Here is a 22,571-nt window from a genome sequence, read left to right on the forward strand (position 1 = left end):
GAAAATAATTAAGCATTGGAATAGGCTGCCCAGGAGGGTTGCGAAATCTGTCCTGGGAAGATTTCAAATCCCTCATGAATCAAAGTCTTAAGTGACCTCGTTTTGATGTTAACCCTACTTTGAGCAAAAAGCTGGTCTGTATGAGCTCCCAAGGTCCCTTCCAATCTGATTCTATTCTGTTCTGAATTCTATTCCATTCTATTCCCTTCAAACTGGGAGAAGGATGTTTTGAGTGCACAAGCGTAAAATTCAATGTCAAATTATATGACCCTTCTGATGCCTAGGACATATTCTTAATATGTTTCAGTAATTACCACTCTGCCACAGTCATTTGGACATAATCATTTACTTAATCCCTTACAGTTCAGCAAACACAATGCCATCATATATTTTTTTTCAGTTGCTTATTTAATCCTTATGGCATTAATTGTATTTAGAACTAAAATGAATGATTTGCTATGCTTTAATGGTCTCATTGCCCATAAATTGTCTCATGCTATGCTCATAAATTGTCTACCATCCTGTAACTATTGAAAACTTCAAATTTGGAGTTGCAAAAATAAGTTTGACTCAAACTTTTCATATTTTCATATTCATTGCTATTAGACTATGGGAGATATATACATACTATCATAATACTCCAAAGGGAGGAAAAAAAGCAGTATATGGGTATCAATAGAGTCTATGTTGCATCCCTTGTATTGTACTGCCTACACTTTCACTACCATCAGTTTCACATTACATAATTAAGAGAAATGCTAGATTTGATATATAATTTCAAATGCTTGGAATAGGATCCAAAGCCCATTTTTGATGTATGGAAAAATCCCCGCAAAATCGGTCTTTGAATTATCTATTGTTTATGCAGCAAATCATAAGCTACCTTGTGGGGATTTTGCAAGGGGGTTGCAGTGGAAGATTTGCCTAACTATGCAAGTTAATAGACATGTTTTATTTATATTTTTTTGATAGCAGAACCACAGAGGATAGCAGTAGGAAGACTGCAGTAGGAAGACTGCTTTCAAGAAAATATTCTAAAATCTTTGTTAATCTAAGAGCCAAGACTTCAGACACAACATTAGCCCTTTTGCTGTAACTAGGGTAGCACAAGTTGCAGCCACAGAAGAGTAACCTAAGCCCAGAACATCCCTGAAGATGTCAATGAATAATTCTCCAAACTTATTCTTGGATCCAAATGCAAATCGGTTTCAAGTTAACATAATTAATGAAAGCCATGACAACAATGAAACATCCCAAGAGAATGTGTGCTCTGACCCACCACATTATGAAGAAACATCCTTCACAGAGGAAGCACATAACAGACTGAAAATCAGCTACAGACCAGAAAAGAGAGAATTGTTTGACAGCTTCCTTCAAAATGGAGAGAAAACAGAAGCTAGCTTACATCCCTATGATACTCACAGTAATATGTATTATCTGCAAACTTTTGGCCATAACACCATGGATCCAGTTCCTAAAATTGATTACTATAGAAACACTGGCAGCGTCAGTGGAAATAAGCTCAACAGACCAAGCTTATTAGAAATTCATGAACAACTGGCAAAGGTAAGTGAAAAGGAAAAATACAAAATTCTGTTTAATTTCCAGACTGTTAATTCTGTTTATTAATATGTGAAAGTCCTTAAATTCATGGACCTTGCTACAGAGAAAAAGTATAGCTAATCACTTACCATATTTCAGAATATTTCAGAATATTTCAGAATATTTCAGAATATTTAAGGTTGGAAGGGACCTCTACAGATCATCTAGTCCAACCTTCCTGCTCAAGCAGGCACACCTAGAGCATGTGGCACAGGGTGGCATCCAGGCGGGTTTTGAAGACCTCCAGAGTAGGAGAGCATATTTCCTTTGCTAGCTCCAGTATGTTTTCTTCTGCGCACCTTGCTTAAGCAAAGATTATTATTAAAGGCTGATAGTAATGTATTTGATTAGCAAACACGGCTATTCTTGACTAAAAGTATAAAACTATTACATTTCTGTTTCACTTCAGATAGCAGGACAGATTATGAATATCAATTCACAGTTTAATCAAATTATCAGATTCATATTTTTCTGAATTTGAATCTAACATCAGTTCTTAACTAAGTTTCAAATACTCCTCTGCTGTATTCATTAAAATATATATCCACAGACACTAAAAAAAAGAGTTATAATGTATAATAGACGCACTTTCAACTAGTCAGAAATACAAAGCATTATCTGTTTATTGCAGTAACAAAAGCATTAAAACAGCAGAAAAGATTCCAGAACAAGAGATTTTAGGTGGAAAATATTTGATATTTGAAAAACAGAAAAGAACCCCTTTTAGGTGTTGAGCGAATAGATTCATGCTCATTATACCAATGATTCTGGAGAACCCGAAGAGCCACATTTTTAAATTTTCTTTGAATATGTCATCCATAAGAACCATTTAGACATTGCTCAGATAACAGATGATGGGACTATATCCATGCAAAACAAGTTTAAAAAGAGAACTAATGGATCGGATACAGTTGCCTAAACTGCCTTTGAAAGACTTCTTAGGGCTCAGTTTTTCATCTCCCCTTCTGAGGATAATATGGATCTATGTTTGGTTAGCACAATGTAGCAGCTTACTACTGAGTGAACTCTTCACTATTCCCCTCAGCAGACTCTTCCTGTTTGTTTCATCTTTAATGGAGGGGGAACTTCAGTAAATGAATAATGAAACACCAATATCAAAATATGCCCTTTGCCATGAAAATCCATGCTTTTGTTACTCTGCACAGCTACTTTTGCAAGAATAAAAAAACATTTCTGAGGTACATTTGGAGTTCGCACACTCACACATTTCATGAGAAAATCTGAGAAGCTGATAGTATTAACTCTCAAATAGTAGACTTTCACTAAGTTCTGTGCTATGGCCTCTTCAAAATCTACCTATCTAAGAATCTTTTAAGGCTTAATTTCCCTATATATGGAGGAATGAGTTCTCTCCATGTGAAATAACTGTGGAAAACTGAAATGAGAGTATTTGGAGGACAAGGACAACTAGATTAAGCTCCTTGAAACACAGAGTTTTTAAACTATTTAAAAACCTACTGACAAACATTACTGGAACAATTTAATACTCAATTGGCTTTGATAAAATTAGATTCTTTCTCCTTAAGTCACAGTAATGTGTTCTCTATAAAAAGCAGAGAAGAGACAGGATACACCCACTTTTAGAGATAATTAAAATCAAAACTTCTGAGGTTTTTAATTGGTCCTGTGAGAGCTAGCTTGGAAAGAGGAATCACCTCTATATTTAAGCTCAAAGTAAGAGTGTCAAGGTGCAGAAAAAAAAAAAAAAAACTCCCCAAACAATCACAACAAACCAACCAACCAAAAAAAAAAACCCTATTTTTTTTTTCTGTGTCAAGCAATAGTGAAATGAGAAGTCTCCAGAGAAACAATGTTCTCATTGCCATTCCACTCAGTTTTACATGGCTGAACTCAGTTTTAAGGGGTGAATAATTTGGACAAGTATCTGGTTTCTGGATGCTGGTCCAGACCTTGTTCAAACCCCAGTAGTTCTCTAGAGATTCACCTGTTCTAAGCAGGATTAATACAAACTAGTGAAATCAAGGAACAAAAATAACCATTAGGAAAATCAGCACCTGATTCCTTGGGACCTGATTAGGAAATCTTCCTGGCTTGGGCCTTACTTATTTAAATTATGGTCTCTGCAGATCTGGAAAAATGGCTTAAAGAGAAAGGAGAAATAAGATCCCTGGGTGACCATTTAGATTTCCCTAAATGAATGTAAAACAGATGTGAAGGGAAGAACTTTAACTTAGTAACCCTACTCATTTGCAGGTGTGTAAACTGCTACTCAAGGGACTAAACACACTTCCATACCCAAAAGAAACTTATTATAGAAATAATTTACACTAGTGGAAGCCAGAGAGAGGAAAACACCAGTGTGTTTTAGCTTTGAACTCATACTGAACAAACCTGTACTGAACATAAGCATATTAAGAGATTCTCAGTTTTAACAATTATTATTATTATTGCAGTTGTGCACATAATTTAAGCAAGCACTTTTGTTTTGTTTGCTTCAATAAAATCAGATGAATTGTCTATGATTTGGTATGACTTTAACCTACAGCAGGAAAAAAAAGCAGGCAGTTTTCCTCCTAGAATAAGCCAAGAAAATTACTTCCCTCCTTTATCATCAGGTTTCACAGACCGACTGTATTACAAAGCAGACAAGACCATCATCTAACTCAGCTGTTCCCAGACTGCTTCCTTATATGCTCTTAAGTGGGTTACAGCCCTGGTCTGGAAGGCGCTGACCGAGGCGCTGGAAGATACAACCAGCCATGAGTCCGTCTGGATTCCACTCCTGGCTGTCCCATGGACTCACTCTTTGACCTTGGACAAATCACTCAGGTCTTTGGATCACAACATAAAGCTTTGTGGGTTTCCAGGTTAATACTGAACAGGGTAGTTCCTGAGTTAGAAGGAATACAGCAGCTAGCAGGTTAAAAAGAACAGACATAGCCTCACACTGATTTAGCTCCTGCAACAGTGCAGGAGCTGCCAGGTACTGTCTAAATACACCACATATGTATCTCCAAGTGCTCTGTGGCGCTCCAAGTGCTCTGTCTTAAATTTCTGAGCTTAAATTTCCTGGTCTGTAAACTGCAGGTTTCAATACTTAGTTAGACCTGAGAAAGATTCTGTAAAATCTCATCTACTGATATTTGCTAAGTGTTTCAAGATCTTCCTGAAATGTATCACATTAAGATTCAAAGAAAAGCATTTTGGATATTCTGAAGAATAAATGAGTGATCACCAAATAGTAGCTCAGTAAAGCACGACATTTAGACAGTCTGAACAGATAGAACTCCTAACAGTTTCTAGGGGAGGTAAAAGTCTTCTGCAGCATGTGCAGCTGAATGAGGGGCCCACGTAGCAGGGCACTGCAGGCTCTCTAGCCACCACCAAGATGGAAGTGAAAGGCTGCATGGAGTGTGGGGGGATTAGACTAGTAGCCCAAGACCCACCCGTGAAGAGATGCTTTTTCCCCCCCCCTTTTATTCCTTAACGCTAAAATCTGAACTTACTGCATTTTATCACAAGCAATCCTCCTCCTTCCCTTTTTTTGAAACCCAAATTATTGAAGACAACTGCTCTGTCAGAGCCCATTGCCAGACTCTGATAAGAAGTGACATATGTTTGACTCCAGATATCTAAGTAAGTGTTAGTCATGTAAGTGTTCCCAAGTGTTGTTTTGATGCTAGGCTAGAAGAAAAATATGAATATCTAATATTTTTTAAATATGTAATTTTTAAAGTGTCAGAATGTGAAGCAGGCTGAAAGGAATTTCAAAAGTCATTTCCTACACCGCTGTATTCAAATGTGTGTCATCTTTAGCAAAATGTGCCATTTTTTGCACATACTAAGTCACAAAATGCCAATTAAATACGACAAAAGTAGTCTAAGTGTTATTTCACAGCTGATGGCTGGTGATAATTAGTTAGGCTTAATATTTACCTTACATAAGAAATCATCTAACCTTTCCTCATCTTGGCTGTTGTTCTCCACACTTGTTACAGAGACTTGATGAGCTTATCTTTAGCCCCAAAGGCTAAATTCTTCTGCAACAAAGAAAGGAGGGAAAAATTAAGCAGCTAACTTTCAATTTTGGTAGCTTTCCAAAATACCCTGTCATTTTTATTTCACATCCTTAACGCGCAAACAGGTACAGCGGCTTGGCAAATAACCAGTCATTTGCTAAAGAGCACCAATTTCAAATGCATTTATGGAAGGTTTAAGGTCATAATTTATGATAATGACATGGGCAAGCACACATTAATTTAAAGTACATAGGAAACAACTTGTTTCAAGTACAAAGTCTAAGCATTTTTATTTTTTTGTCTGTGAAACTCCTACCACTGTGTTTGCAAACAAGAAAGTCTTATTTTTCTGGTTGTTAATCCTCCTTAAGTTAATTCAATAATTGACTGTACTTTGAATAAATATACCATTTTTAGAGTGAGAATTGTCAAAAGTTCCCAAGTCAGGAGCTCAAAGTTACAGGTCCTCAAAAGATCTTATGCTCCTATTTATATTTGGGACAAAAAAAACCCAAAAAGGCAATAGACATCAAGTGGAACCTAAGGGGAAATTAGACATCTACATTAAAAATCTTATCATCTGATCTGAATTTATTGACACAGTATTTATTGTGTCAAAGTACCCAATTCCTATTCAAACCGCAAGAAATACATCATGGAGCTAAAGCCTCAAAGATTCTGAGGTAGAAAAACGAAAGCAATAAAATACAGATTTATGGACATAAATCTATAAATACACATGGATTTTCCAAAATTCTAGGATACTGATTCTGGCCCTTTTCTAGGTGAGTGTGAATAGTCGGTGCAGATGAGACAATACAGGCACTAATTATCTTTGCCTTTGGCATAAGGTCACATCACTAACTTGCCAATATTTAATCCTACCTGCTATGATTGTATTACAGCCTGCTAAACCACTGAAAGGATTAACTATTTAATGCATTATGTACCATGTTTCAACAGTATTTCTCTGACCACTTTCAAGAATGTCACCCATTTGCTGCTACAATAATGTTTATACTTTATCCAATAGAAAATAGCAGAGTTCTTCCCATAACTTACAGATTAGGTATTCTAATCTATCAACATATCATGTTATGTTGCATATGGTTTAAACTAAAAATATATTAGCATGAGATAATGATATATTTCCTCAGCTTAAATGATTCTTTCACATTTTCTTGCAGTTACCAAGCTYACCTGCTGATAGCTGCTGTGAGCAGAACATTGTACTTTAGTCCAGAGACAGTAAAACCCAGTATTCTTTAGAGTTCCTTTATTTCACGTCTCTCTCATGCAGGCAGGTGTCATCTGCTTGGCACAAACCCCTTTTTGTTTTCTGTGTGATCCTGCAGAACGTAGCTGTGAACACCAGCTCTGTTGAGAGAGTGGCTAATGGAGAAGGCACTGCTGGAGAAGACACAGCAGGCAGCAAGGAAGAAGAAAACAAAACAGGATTCGTAAAGTTCGGATGGGTGAAGGGTGTGCTGGTGAGAAAATTATCTGCATTTAAAAACAAACTAAAAGAAAATAAAAATTAAGGATAGTTTTGTAATACGAAGGTCTTGTAAGACACAAGAGAGGAAAGAGATGACTTATGGAATGCCTGGGGTGCTTTTTAACATTTGCAAATTATTATCCTTCTCACTGTTAACACTATTTTCCATGTTATACTGATACAGCATTATTTCTTTAAAACATAGGTAAGATGCATGCTCAATATCTGGGGTGTGATGCTTTTTATTCGACTTTCCTGGATCGTAGGTCAAGCAGGAATTGGTATGTATCTTATGATATTTTCAGTACTGAAAGGGATAAAGAGGACAAACTATACATTATCACAATTAATATATAATCTGAGATGCACACTTGCATGTTGAACCAAATTATGTTTTTCAAATGTTTGCCAGGGTAAAGACTACTTCCAAACTACTGGAATTTTCCAGACTCCCAGCCAAATTACTCCTTAGAGGCACAGATCTGTTAACTATGCATATAATCATCACATCTGAATATTTCTAAGCTTTGGTGAAATTTGTATTTAGATTCTCTAACAACTGTATACTTCATAACTCGGGCCAATTTCTAATACGACCATACAGAGTTAACCTTTAGGAGCTCACACAAGGCTTATCTGTGAATTCCAAACCTTATCATCTACATATTGAAAACAACACTTCTTCACACTTGTCTGCATAAATGAAAACAGAACTGCAGGGAGGTCTCATCAGGACTTAGTTATTTTTAACTATAGCACAACTACTAGCATACTCTAAAACACCACGTAACTCTGTTACAGCTTTCATATAAATTAACTAAGTACATTTCATAATGTTGTATCTTTGCTCTTTCACTGTGCCTATTAATTACCCCAGCTCCCAATGAAATCAGTGTGAAAACTCAAACCCCAGGGCTCTGTCTAGCCTGTTACGGAGAGACAACAGTGAAAACAGTGAGAGCAGAAAGTGCTCACAGCACTGCCGGCTAGAAACCCTACCAGAAGTAAGGTGCAGCATTTCAGTAGTCGGACAGTGCAATTACTTTTTGAGAATAGCTACTGATGGCAACATTACTCTGTATCACACATTTCTAAGTGCCCAGAATGAAAAGGGCATTGGCCATCTTTGACTGGCACAGGACGTGTTAGTGTCATAAAAGGCAGAAATTGAAAGGGCTGACAGCAAACACCTCAGTTTGCCCTTCAGAAATTTAAGTAGGCATGCATGAGCTGGACTGCAAACTCTGGCCTCTGACCTTAACACTACTGATCTTGCATAAAACTCTATGCTCAGATCAGGAGTGAATTTCCTTATTATTGGCTTAAAAGAAACACTGAATGGAGATACCTCCAAAATTTTGCATGCCTGAAATTTCGTTTCCAGCAAAATATAGTGATGTCACAGAAGTTTTACTTGAGTGAGACTTGGTTTTATAAAAAGAAAAAGAAAATGCTGATTAAGAAAAAAAAAAAAAAAAAAAAAAAACACTCACAAACCCACAGAGGTGAAAAAAACCAGAAAAGTTCCTGAACTCAGCGGAAGAACTTTGCCTGTTTTTGCAGTGCTCCATGCGTGGCATTAGCACTGTGCCTGACAAAGGGGTGCTTGCTGGTTTTATGATGCATACCAAATGAGAACGTACAGCCCAGGGCACTCATAAGTATATGCCTTGCCATGAAAATTCTGCATCTTAATATTGCCAAGACTTTGCTCTGGGGTTTCATGCAAAATTAGTTTTTAAGGGCAGTTTAGTAACTTATTGAGATCATCAAGAAGTATTACTTTGTTTTGAAGTGTGAGAACAGCCATAGGCAAGAGTAATTCATTTTAGCACAACTTACTTAGCAGCCATATGCCTGGGCTTCAATCTAAACTTTAATCAGATTCTAACATTAATTTGCACTAACATCAGTTATAGCCATTCTGCTTTCACATTTAATTCTACCATTTTAATTCATTGATAAGCAGACCTTCCTTTCTTAGGGTTTATTGTTCTGCTGCTGCTTTTTAAAATTGCATGTCTTATATAAGCAGGTTAGTCTTACTTTTGAAATAAGAAATCAAATTCAGTTCAAATAATCTCCAAATGTGTTTCCCGAATGTCTTGTAAGCAATGAGCTTTATGTCACCAGGCAAGCTGGTTAAAGAGAATCGGAAGGGAAACTCATCATCTCCAAGGCTTGGGGATTTCACTGGGTCCTGCTACTAACACAGAAATAAAATGAGTCAGTTAAATCACGATCTGGGCATCATTTATATCCTCATCATTGGAAGGCCAAAGAGAGAAAACCTATTAGGAAAAAGGAAATAAGTGGCCTGTCTTGGGTACAAGCTAATAAAGGTGGAAAACAACATGCCAACAAGGCACTCTATTCATATCAGCTGCACAAGAGGACAGTCTGCCCCTAACATGGTTCCAGGTCCAAACCCAGTCTGGTATTTGCAGTCAACATTTGGCAACTCTCTAAAATGTGTATATGTACACATACATATACACACCTGGAAAAAATATATACATACACACATATACTTGGAATATATATACACATACCTGAAATGCTTAGTCAAAGGCAGAAGAAAAGACCAAGCTAGCAAGTTAATGCTAACTGAAAACCTGGCCCTAAATATCACAGTTGTACTATAATATAATAATGTTTCGGTTGGATTACTTCATTTATTCACTTTTCTTGCTGAATGTTACCATCTTAACATTAACAATAAAGCCTTTCCAAGCAGATAAGAGTTATAGCAAAATATCTGACCCTATTTGGCACATGCACTTTGACAAAATGATTTGTGAATATAGTAGAATAGCCAGGAAAAAAACTCTTCAGAATTTACATGGATTTGCCCAGTCATTTCAAAACCACTCCAAGAATAATGTGCCTTATCTACTCAGTTTGAAAGTTAACAGCTGATTAAAAGTCACASTTAACCACTTCTCGGGCACACAATTTGCAGAGTTCAACAAGATCTTTCTATGAGGCATGTAATGGTATCTGACCAAAAGGAACAACCATTCCGACTTTTTATACAGAACTGCATATAAAATAGGTGCGTGACTCCTTATAATAAAAGCTCACAAATCAATAGGATAAATACAATTTATTAGAGGCTTTAAATATCCTACACAGTGTTATATATCATTTATATCTCCTGCATTACATTGCTCTATGTTAAAGGACTGTGATAACACGGCTATAACTTAAGCAGCGAAGAACATTCATTCAGAGATTGGATGTCTATAATCATCCAGTATGAAATGAAGTTGGGAATCTGATCTGAGAGGCAGAAGGTGGAAATAGAGCAGATAAATCAATATGTTTGTAGTACCTCTAGCTGGTTGTCAGTTGCAGGATCCAAGTTTCAATTTGGATGAGCCGTGGTCAGTGTCATAAATATTGCTCCAGGCAACGTATAATCTTCTGTTCCTCATTGAAAACCTACTTACCTTATTGGAACAAGAGAACTATTGGAGTGAAAAAACACTGAGCTGGATAAATGTTCTGCAAGTGCAGATAAAGCTAAGAACCGATTCAGTGTTTGGTATCAAACTGTAATTGTTTCAGCTTGTTTTATTTATTTATTCCTCTCTCATAGCCATAAGTGGGAATAGAAACAATAAAGTTGAGAGAAAATGTCACATTATTTCTTCACTTGACTTGCAACAAGAAAGTATTCTGAAACTACACAGCCAAACTCTTCTCACAGTGCCAGAGAATGTAACAGAAGCAATGGACAAAATTCCAGTTTGGAAGGTCTGCATTGGACATGAACACGTGCGTGCATGCGTGTGTATCTGAATACTATCAGAGCTTCTGGCTAGGCTATTCCTATCAGACAACATCACTGCTTGAAGACTGATGAAAATAATTTACTACTGTGATATGGTCTCATTGGAAACATTCTGCAACTGCAAGTGGTCAACAAACCATCTTTCAGTTTACAGCTCTGATTCTCGACTGAAAATTTAATTTAAAGAGAGAGTGATTTGTGGGAATCATGGAACATAAGTAAAATGTTTTATCTTCTTATTACTGACAGGTCTTGGAGTAATCATAATTCTTCTCGCCACGATGGTAACCTCAATTACTGGGTTGTCAACTTCTGCAATAGCAACTAATGGGTTTGTCCGTGGAGGTAAAATCTTTAGGGTTAATAATGCTCTCAAGCTCAGAAAGATTTTTATGTACTATTTTCATATGAGGCAAACCAGAGGTCTTGATCTCTATAATAGCAAGAAGGACGATAAACCAAACGATACATCTAAAGGAAGGAGAAGGTAACAATTCTCACCAACCCTAATCACAATTTACAGCATACTTGAGTTGTCACTTTTAACAAATCCCAGATTTCAGTTCAGTCTGTAAAGTACATTTCAGATGTTCCTGCCTAATGCTGATTGAGGAACAGCTTCTGGCTTTTCACTGACTTCTGTTCTTACCTTTCAGCAGGTCATTCTTATTCAGAGCATTTCAGGTTGGATGTCCTTGGACAAACTGAATATGAAGCATCACTTCCTTTTATTTTAAAGACAGGTGATACCAGCTGTTATGCATCAAATACCTTCCTGTATCATTCTTCTTAAAATATTTTATATTTCAGCTACTCCTTGGAAGATGAGTAAACATTTTTGCTGGAAAACCAAAGCTCATGTCAGGTATTTTATAAAGAAAAATTCTAGTGCATTTCAGGGCCTTGAAGGCATGTCTGGTCTGTTCTAGCCTCTGTGGAAAACAGCAAGTTCTTATTACATCATTTAAGCAGAGCAGGTACTTGAATACACTTGAATGTACTTTCTTTTTCGGATCTTTCAGGTCTCGGAGTCATAGTTATTGGTCTGAGTGTAGTAGTAACAACATTAACAGGTATCTCCATGTCTGCCATTTGCACTAATGGAGTAGTGAGAGGAGGTAAGTGAGTATGACTTCATGAAAAGTACAAAAATCTGCAGATCTCAATTAGGAAAGAATAACTAAATAAAATTTGGGGGTGCTCTTTCTCACTGGGCCCACCATAAATTTAAATGTATATAATCTTAAATGCTTCCTGACAATAAGCATTTAGTGTCCTGACAAGTACTTCATCCCAGTGAAACAAGGTAAAATAATTGACAAAGCAATATACTTCATTTATGGGAATAWGCAAAGCAAGATTAAAGATTCACTGCATCACTTTGCAGAAGCTTTATCAATATATAGTACCTCTTTATATCATACAACATGATTTTTCATGCTAACATTGGGATGGATCCAAGTAAGTAGAGCTTGTCTAGGGGTGAGCTTTTCTCTGCTACTGTATCAGGATTATTTAAAGGTCCAATTTTGCACACTAGAATATAGTAAAAAGACTGAAAGATGTTTAGAAAAGGTTCTGAAGGCAGAACCACTACAAAGCATTTTCCTTATCAGTTTGCTGTATTTATTCTTTAGCATTAATAAGGAAAACCTTTATTGCATTTACYAGGCAAAAAGCAGAGACTCCTGTGCTATCGTTATGTGAGTTACACAAGCTGCAACTGAGCATCTTAAATTGTGCTGAATCAAAGTCATTTATGTCTGCAGGTGGAGCTTACTATCTTATTTCAAGAAGTCTGGGCCCAGAGTTTGGTGGATCTATAGGACTGATCTTTGCCTTTGCAAATGCAGTGGCAGTCGCCATGTATGTAGTTGGATTTGCTGAAACAGTCGTAGAACTTCTTAAGGTAAATGCAGATAATTTGCAGTTCATAATTAAACTGGAGATTATTTTTATATTTAAATGTTGATTTTTTTTTTCTCTGAGGATTCAGGGACATCATTAGCAGGGAATCAGGCCTTTCTAAAAAAKGCCACAGAGTGCTTCTCTCTTACCTCTCTTTTATGATAATTTTTCAAACATTTCAACGACAGCCTCAAAATTATAAAAGGAAATAAATCCCTAAACAGTCATATAAACCACCTAGCGACAAAAGGCTAACATGTAATACAAAATCTTGGGCTTATATGCCTCTGAAACTGAGCAAGTTCTGACAACTCACTCTTTTCTATTTCAACTTGATACCTCCAGCTCGTTAAAACAGACTGGTCCTAATAACATTTCTTACCCTTTTCAGGAGAGTGATACAATCATGGTAGATGAGTCCAATGACATCAGAATAATAGGCACCATAACTGTTGTATGTCTTCTCGGCATCTCTGTCGCTGGCATGGAATGGGAAGCAAAGGTAAACCTTTAATATGTAAGCAAGCAGGATGTAGAACTACTTTACAAGGTTTGAACATGAGGAATGTTATACAACACCTGCAATTTTCAGAAGCCCTCAGCTTTAGGTTTTTTTTTTTTTTTTTAAGCAATAGCAATTTAACCATTATATTCAATGAAAGCAAAATAACTCCATGGGCTTTCTTGAACATACACTGAAGAGGGAAGAGGAAGTCTGTGCTCCACAAATGGTTTGAGTTTTTATAATTCATGGCACCAGTTAGAGCCTTGGGTAAATGCTCCTTATTTTTCATGCAGTTATTTTGATGCAGGCCCTTATTTTTGATGCAGTTTGGCAAAATAAACAATAGCAAAAACCAGTCTTACTACTGTACTCTCTCAAACTCAGCCCAGCAAACAGCTCTATTCACTATTCATTCCTTAATCTCTAATGATTTCTGCTATTCTTTCACCTGTACAAAAGTTCAAATCTCTATTATCCTATTGGAAAAAATAGAGAACTGGAAATATTTTAGAGAATGGAAGGCAACTGCCAAAATCTAGTCCAGAATAGCAACTCAATTTTTATATTCTGCTCTGATGGAAAGTTAGAACCATTTGTAAAAGAGGTCAGAAAGCCAACTAGATATTATAACCCCTGAAGCGACAATCCACCCCAACTAAACAAATTATTTAACAATATAAAATGCTTCATACTTGACATGCATTATGCATTAGCTGTTTCATTTTCCTTTTTCCTGTAAAGGAAACTAGCATAAAATTAAATGGTAACTACATCTTTCATAAATCTTCCTAGTAAAAACTGTTTGCTATGGTCATGAGCTGATAGCAGGATGTCTTTTCAGCTATCTTGCTTCCTGGTGTTTTGTAGAACTGTAGAAACGTCATCTGTCWTAACAAAGAAGGAGCACCTATGAATCACCAAGTATATAACCACCTCCACAATCATTGCAAAATAAACCAATCAGTAATATCTTTCTGTTTCTATTAACAGGCTCAAGTTATWCTTCTAGTTGTTTTACTCGTTGCCATTGCAAACTTCTTCATTGGGACAGTCATTCCTACCAACAATGAAAAGAAGGCAAGAGGCTTTTTTAATTACCAAGGTAAGTACTGCTGTCTATTACACAATAAGAAGCTCACACACTTCTTGGCCTCATAATGAGCTGAGGATCCCACTGAAAAAGGTCCCAAGAACATGATCTTCCAAATTTAAATAACCTTGTAAAGCACAGGAGCCAAAGTCTTTTTTAACATCTGTTTCAAGGGACTGAATTTATTCAGTCTTTGAGTTTCTCTCTGCTGCTGAGGCTGACGGCATGGTTAGCAGCAGCTTGAGTACTTCATATACTGGCAGAGCACAGGCAGACTTTTGCACTGAGCTATGTGCAAGTGCTATAGTGACACTCCTGTCACTTCAATATGGATCTGCAGCTCTGATATGCAGACAGGCACATACTACTGGGGACCAGACTGAGAAATCAAATTCATTTTCCTTATAATATGAGACATTCAAAGCCAGTCGTCCATGATGAGATAGACTAGCTTATTCACCTACTTCATTAAGTAATTTTGGAATCAAATCCTGGTGGCATGTTCCATTTTCATCTGTATTTTCAGCATCAATATTCGCAGAGAACTTTGGACCAGCTTTCAGAGATGGAGAAGGATTTTTCTCGGTGTTTGCCATTTTCTTCCCAGCTGCCACTGGCATTCTTGCAGGAGCCAATATCTCAGGAGATCTGGAAGTATGCATTTCTTTAACTTTGTAATACTAGTTACAGGGTGAGAAAGAACAAGAAAACAAATTATTAATCAACATTGTATTCAGTATTAACTCATGGCTAATTTTGGAAAGCAACACTCTTGCTGTTAAGTACTTTTTTTTTATTTGAAAACATCAGTTTTATCTTGTCTCTTTTACTACAGTATGATTATTTACACAGTTTTCTACATTCAGATTTGGTGTTATATCATTTAAAAGAATGTTTTAGTAATCTGCAATAATATAAAATTAATAGCTCATTAGCTGCCTGTTATTTAGAGGAATTACCTATATAGCTCTTCTTTTCTTTTGGCTCTTCTTTTGCCAAATCTCCTGTATCACCCCCAAAAATACACTTCTAAAATTCATGTTGGCACTAAAAAAAAAAAAAAAAAAAAAAAAAAAAATAGGGAAAGTTTTTTTTTTTTTTTTCCTCCTGTGCAGGGTCATAGTAAGGGCAGAATAAACAGAGCATTTAAAGAAGGTAAACATGTTTCAATACCCTATCACTGCCACTGCTCAAAAGAAAAGCTGCAGGTTTGCAGCTGTTAACAAAAGAAAGAAACCTGAGGAGAAAGGAAGGGATTCCCAAATGTCTGGCTTCCCATGCTGTCAAGGGCTCATCTTGCAGTATGGAAGTTTCATGAGATGCTTCTAGTATTTAAACAATCTATAAATTACAGACAGGGTTTTAGTTTTAACCGAGTGCCCTCTAGTTTTCATGGCTTTTCCCAGTGTGTTTAATTCAAAGAGTATTTAAAGATAAATTAACCTCCACATTCACTAAAGCATTTGGTAAAATGTCTCCATTGCATTGCTCCATGTCTACTACTTTGTAGTATTATAAGAAATTCAGATATGCACTTGTGGTGGGCCATGGGACAACTATAATTCCTCAGCTGTCAAAACCTAGTACCAAAAATCAAATATATTCCCCAAAAGAAGTGTCTCACACCCTGTCACCCCTAGCCAGTCAAATGAGGTTATCTGGCTTTATCATAGATACTCATTGTACAGAAATATACCTTAAGAATTCAACCAAAGATCTCATATTTTCATACTGGCACAGCAGTCAGAGGTTCATCAGGATCCTACTAGCTCCAACAATCAGTTTCTCCCTTTCTCACACTGAGTTACCTGATTCAGCTCCTTTGTTTTCAGGAAGTGAGATTGCATTGGAGTTCAAGCACAAAGATGAATTTGTAGAAACAGCTACTAATAGAATCTGTGATGAATTCCATTTTTAATTAAAAAACACATTGTTCTTATGCTCACTGAGACTGAATCAGTCTCACATGATCTCCATCCTTTTATCAAACAAAAATAATTATTTTGCCATTATGGAAGTCTGTGCAAAAGACAAGCTCGCACAGCACCCTCGCCTCTTTCATAAGCGATTTGAAAGAATCTGAGCAGACCAAGGGAACCCATTCTCCCATTCCCTCTCTAATTGCTTTGCTCTGGTAATTAGTAGCCTCAAAGCCAATGCTTCCTGGCTGCAGTTAACTATTGACTATGCTTAGGTTCATTAGACAGGTTTAATGAAATTAATCAATGTCCCCCAAAGCCTAAAACATAAGCTAAGAATTAAAAAGGTGTAAAATAGGCAACCCCAAATTTCTTTTACATCTATTGCAAACACCTACACATTTTCTTCTGCAGCTGTTGTAATTCTGTAGCAGCAGCCTACTACAAAGCTCAGTGACACTAAGAATTAGTCTTACCAGTGACTTCAGCAGGTTTTGGAGCAGGTCATAAAATGGTAACATCGCATTAGATAAATGTTTAATTGTGAACAGAATTTAAAAGTTGTAAAAGTGAAGAAGCTTTAACCTTAACATTTAAGGTTAGTGTTTAACATTGCTGCATAAGGCTGTATGAAAACAGCACCTGAAGACATGCACACCAGAACTGAATAAAGGAAAGTTATCACGATCTGAGGTCAAAAGGTCTTTGCAGCTGAAGTGACTTTGCAATTATTTTTCAGCTCAATAAATCTTTGCCTCGTTTAAAAATGATATTAACTATTAACATAGTTAAGTTATTCATCCATGATTCATACGACTCTTCAAATATATATTTCGTGTTTTTTTCATGAAATAATTACAGTAAAGAATTTATTCCATATATATTTGAGCAAAAAAATTCACTAAATCAATTTAAGAAGAAATTTCACAAAAGAATTGCTTTCTAGTCTAAACAAATATTTACTGAATTGCTAGATTGGTTGATATTAAAAATTCCCTTTAAAATTACAATACATATTGCAGATCTTGGAACCCTCACCTACAGTTGCATGAATGCTGCTGATACTGTGTTAAGTTCATCTAAGAAAATATAATACAGCCTCACCGAAACATCTAAATTTGAAGTCAAAACAGCGAAAGGAACCATCCTGATGTTAAAACACTGCTAACAATTACTAGTTCCTAATCACAAAAGTGCAGTCTTCTGTTCAGAGTGATTGTCTGCAGTTATCTCACTGCTAATGATCTAGTATCTAGTCATCCACAAAGGCATGACAGCTTAGCCTCCTAAACTGCAATTAATGCAGAAGAGCTTTACAGAGGAAGGGTTTCTACCAAAGCCCTACTCTTTTCGAAGTCACAGAAATATTAGTGCTGAGCTAATACGGAAGCATTGGCTGTAGTCTTAGGTCTCAAAGCGGCTACCTGCACAGCTACTACCTGCTGCTGAGGAAAAGGCAGCATGTGGAATGAAAAATCCCATGGCCTGGAAGCAATGAGCAGGCACCCATCTGGCCCACTCTATCAAAACACACAGTTTAGCTCAGTAAAAGCTGAGGCATTAAATGACTAGGAGTTTAAAATAAAGGCTGTTGTGAAGTAAAAAGAACTTTTTCTTGCAAAAAAATACACAGTTCAGAACTCTCCTGCTACTGTAATAGACAAGCACTGCTCCTGCAGGGCTCATGTTTTGCTGCGTTCGAGATATGGGCACTGCACCCCAGAACTGCTTCAGTCCCATTTACCTGTGGGGAACAGGAGATACTGGTACTAAACTAAACAGAAAAGCTGCCCTCTAAAGCCATCTTTATATCGCAGTGTGGCCGTGCTCGCTGGTAAGCAAATGCAAGCAGGGTAAAGCTTGGGAACTAACAGAAGTTTTTGGTCACTCCTTTTTTTTTAAGGATCCCCAAGGGGCAATACCCAAAGGAACAATGCTGGCCATTTTCATTACAACTATTGCTTATATAGGAGTCGCAATATGTGCAGGTAAGTAGTGAACATCTTTCATGTCATATTTAATATAGTTAAAATGTTTTGAAGTCTGATATGCAGATGAATGATTAAATTCACCTCATAGATTTATTAGGTAGTGAGATAATTGTTTTATATTTAGTGTATAAAAGAAAAAGAAAGAAAAGAAACAGATCAACAAAAAAATCATTATTTGGAATTTGCTCTGTTTGAGTCTAGCTCAGAATAGAAAAAGGATTTCTTTAAAACTTGTAGGTTACTTTTGCATTTGATTCGATGATAAAGACCACTAGCACAAGGTATCCAGTAGTATAATAAATATTAAAAGAACTGTTGATCTCTTGTTCCTAACTCACACCAGAAGCTCAGATAGCTTCTGCTTACTCTTCACTAGCCTTACGGAGTGCTTGTGAGTGATGGGGTAATATATATATGTTGTATGTCACATGTCAAAGACAGAAGTCAACTACTTCTCTGGAAGAAGGTGCGCTAGGTCACAAGTTACTCTGCAATACTAGAATGTCAGATAACAAAAGGGATGCAATCATAAAAAGAGATCAGTAGTGAAGCTTTACCTCTGTTAGAGGAACATGTAATTAAAGTCTGATTATAAGGGTACAATAAATCTCTGTTCAAGAAATAAATGTTCAAGAAGAACGTTCTTTTTTCTGTATTAATAATGCTGCAAGAAATAGTGCTGCAAATGGCAATCTTCATTACAAGCAAACACCTCAGTACACTATATTCTCAGAGTACTCCCTTTTACAGGATATGAATCTCAAATTTTCTTGACTTCTGTGGTCTCTGTACCTTATGCAAAAGGCAGCGAGCTCAAGTCAAATTTCAGCTCAGGTTACTGCATTGTTTGGATCTAAATTTCCCCTGAAGTTTCAGTTGAAGCAGACATTCATCACTTGCTTTCTAAACCTGTGTTAATGTATTGTTCTATTCTCATAAGCAACACCTATATGTCAGCCTTAGAGCTGGCTGCTTTTCAATGCAGTAACAATGTCAATGGAAAGAATCAAAGTATTGTAAGAATATTCTCCTGGTATYACAAGTAAGAAAAATGATAATACACTGTTGTTTCTACAGCCTCCTGCGTTGTACGAGATGCTACTGGGAACGTCAACGACACAGTTGTATCTGGAATGAGCTGTAATGGATCATCTGCCTGCACCCTGGGCTATGATTTTTCCAGATGCAGAAGTCAGCCATGTGATTATGGGCTGATGAATAATTTCCAGGTTTTAATGAGATTAGATACATAATCTAAGCAATGCATGAATGCATAAATATAAACAAGCATAAAACAATCAACTAGAACAGAATGTCCACTGTTACCTAAAAAGATCCAAAAGCTATAGAAATAATCAAAGGGAAAAGTCTGCTGCATTCCCAGTTACCTTCCTACTACCTGCCAGGAACCCTCCCAGCCTTCTGCTAAGGCTTTTACTTTCTCTTTCAACAAATATCATGTAGCAATATATGCTGCAACCTCAAGTTCATAACAGGGACCTCAGGAACTCCTGCCAGATAAGTGACTCATCTGACTGTTCCTTACACGAGGGGATGATTTCACCTTAGGAGTGCTGCAGTCACAGTTAAGAGTTTGTGCCATACTACTGAAACCAGAATAATTCTTCTACAAGAAAGGTATCCAAGAATACTGACCGTAAAATACAGTGAAAAGCGAAGAGGTCTTTTCCCCTAGACCAGAGGGAGGCTATCTACCTCTAAGGTTTATTCTTTGACATAAGCTTAGGCAAAGCATCAAAGTAAAGCAGTTCTTCTGCAGCCTCATGACCACAGCTCACAGATGTCCCTCTTTTCAGTCCCTCTGCTTCACACTCTACTACAGGAGCTCACCACTCACCTGCAGTTTCTTTTTAACTAGCCAGTTGTAGCTTTCAAAGTCTCTTGCTTTTTTTCCCCAGCTGGCTCTGCTAAATGACAGGGCTGGCTCATGGCCTTTAAAGAATAAGCTGCCTGTCACAGGCTTTTCCGTCCTTTCTTGACAGTCTGCCATCCTCACTCCCATCTCAGGCTGTCCAGACCCAGGGCGACCCTTAATATCAATGACCTCACGAAAGCCGTCAATACAGTTCCAGTTCCTGAATTTATCCTTCATGGACTAAAGTCGGAAAAAAAARRAAAAAAAAAAAGATATATCTTCAGCTAGTAACTGTCCAGGATTAACCGGCCTCTCTCCTGGAGTACTTCCCACTTAGCAAGCATCTAGCAATCACATCCATCCACTTTAGCTTCCTTATCCAGTGCTTGCTAAGTTATCAGTGCCTTCTTTTCATTGTCTGCAGAAGCCTGATGGGACTGGACTTTACTGACTGTGGTACTGCTGTCATGTCAGCACAATCAGGCTTTTTCTTTTTAAGCCATAAAATAATAATTAAAAAAAAGAAAGTGCCTCCAATCACATTTAGTTATTTGGTGCTCTTTTCTGCAGTTTCCATTTTGCCTTACTGATGCAAGCTGACTAGTTATCTGCCAAGCAGAGTCTGTTGCTCACAGCCACCGCAAGTAAAGGTGGTGGGATAACGCTACAGAATACTCGATTGCCTCAGTGGACAGCTGAATATTTGTGTAAAAATTGGACATAGCACCAGCTGCTTTCCACTAAAAGAAGAAAAATAGTATTTGCTTACCTCACAGTTGGTTTGTGGTGAATTGAATTTAGGACTGTGAAAAGCTGAGACACCAAAGTAACAGGAAACTTAAATGGGTCCATAGTCAAGAAACGTATCCAAGTGCAAAGCTACTCATTTTTGGTTTCTGCTTTCTGAAGGTGATGAGCATGGTGTCCGGCTTTGGTCCCCTTATCACTGCAGGCATCTTTTCTGCTACCCTCTCATCAGCTCTTGCATCTCTTGTCAGTGCACCCAAAGTTTTCCAGGTAAAGCAACAATCTTAATTTCCTAAAAATTTACTTTAAAGACATATAATTTGTTGGAACTCCATGTGCTAAATGTGACATATATTCAAAGAGCACTTACATATTTGGGATGGAGATCGGGAAAGTGGTACATAGAATGTTACTTCTCAGAAAGGAAGTGCTTATCACCCTTAATAATCATTTGCTCAAAGCTCAGTGTTGCTGTATGTAACATCTGTCTGGGCTTGTTAGAGACAGCCTCMAGGTTCCTCTCAAGATCACTTGCACCTCCTTACAAAATGCCAGCCTGTGAGCTCTGGGATGCCAGGAGCCTGCAGAAGCCCTCCAGAGCGAGCAGCCTACCACACTCCTGCGCTGGTAGACGTGCTCAAAGAGATCTGGGCAGCAGCAGTGGGCAYAGAGGGAACAGGGTGCATGGGACAGAAAGATAACGTACACGTCTTAGGCAAGCTACTGATTTGTGCTTCACTTTCTTCCAATTTAGATTCTTCTTGRGGACTTTTTTTAAGCAATGAATTAAATGCCTGTGGTTTTGTTTTGCTGCTATATAAGAATATAGTAGGATATCAGGAACCAACTTATTGGAATGCTTGCACTCTGTAGCAGTAAACATACTTGAAATACACTAAGACGGATTTAACTTTTGTTTAGCAAAAGCCTAGCTTGTTGTTGTGAATTTCTGATGCAAAAAAAAAAAAGTTCTGATTTGTCTACCAGGCTCTTTGCAAGGATAATGTCTACAAAGCACTCCACTTCTTTGCCAAAGGATATGGGAAGAACAACGAGCCCATCAGAGGATATGTTCTCACTTTCGTGATTGCTATGGCATTCATTTTGATTGGTTTGTATACAATTTAAACACCTGCTATAATAACGATCTTTTGAAATTTTATGATGTGGTGTATTTATATAATTCTTTGCTTGTGATAAGAAAAAAATCTCCATTCAGGTCAAGTATGAGTCTAAGCACCCTCAAAATGCTGCCAGCAATTCCATCTCTTCCAAAGACTAGGGACTGTAGTAATGTCTTAATGCCAGGATAGCCTGACTTTCATAAATGCCAAATAAGTGCAATTCYCGTTCACTTTGTTCAGACAGGGCAATGCTTAGAACCAGATCAAATTAGTTAATGTCACCTACTCTGAAAATGTTTTTCTTGTTCATATGACATATAGCTCTGAGGTAATTGTGAGATAAGGACACAATACCTGCCAAGCCTTCCCCACAGCCAACTCCAAAGCAATTTCCAAATTGCTAGCACTGCTGGTAAAAAATCCAAGCTACCAGACTCACTGCACTATCACCACAGGCAGTAGCTTGGGACTGTGAGGATTTTAAAATCTTTTTCKTTTTTATTCCCCAAGATTT

The 22,571-nt window shown here is 37.2% G+C and overlaps 1 protein-coding gene and 1 long non-coding RNA gene across 3 annotated transcripts in view; one reads left to right on the top strand and one right to left on the bottom strand.

The window, feature by feature from the left end:
- The first annotated feature begins 1,155 nt into the window (after nt 1-1,155).
- SLC12A1 (solute carrier family 12 member 1) overlaps nt 1,156-22,571 on the top strand; it is a 43,851-nt gene continuing 22,435 nt past the window's right edge. Inside the window, exons 1-12 of one of the 2 annotated variants that reach the window (XM_026045753.1) lie at nt 1,156-1,566; nt 6,959-7,093; nt 7,307-7,382; nt 11,147-11,242; nt 12,667-12,806; nt 13,197-13,307; nt 14,301-14,412; nt 14,927-15,054; nt 18,223-18,307; nt 19,388-19,539; nt 21,096-21,203; nt 21,921-22,044. In XM_026045753.1, the coding sequence (XP_025901538.1) occupies nt 1,156-1,566; nt 6,959-7,093; nt 7,307-7,382; nt 11,147-11,242; nt 12,667-12,806; nt 13,197-13,307; nt 14,301-14,412; nt 14,927-15,054; nt 18,223-18,307; nt 19,388-19,539; nt 21,096-21,203; nt 21,921-22,044 (1,678 nt within the window). Of the gene's footprint in view, nt 1,567-6,958; nt 7,094-7,306; nt 7,383-11,146; nt 11,243-11,919; nt 12,016-12,666; nt 12,807-13,196; nt 13,308-14,300; nt 14,413-14,926; nt 15,055-18,222; nt 18,308-19,387; nt 19,540-21,095; nt 21,204-21,920; nt 22,045-22,571 lie in introns of both variants that reach the window. The other variant, XM_026045754.1, reaches the window with a different exon arrangement.
- On the bottom strand, nt 13,198-14,997 carry LOC112952823. Its single transcript, XR_003250471.1, has 2 exons — nt 14,865-14,997; nt 13,198-13,284 (listed from the first exon to the last, which is right to left on the bottom strand). It is a non-coding gene; the product is annotated as an uncharacterized LOC112952823 (long non-coding RNA).

The sequence above is a fragment of the Nothoprocta perdicaria genome, unplaced genomic scaffold (assembly GCF_003342845.1).
Source record: "Nothoprocta perdicaria isolate Ctin4 unplaced genomic scaffold, notPer1 scaffold_41, whole genome shotgun sequence".
NCBI classification, from domain to species: domain Eukaryota; kingdom Metazoa; phylum Chordata; class Aves; order Tinamiformes; family Tinamidae; genus Nothoprocta; species Nothoprocta perdicaria.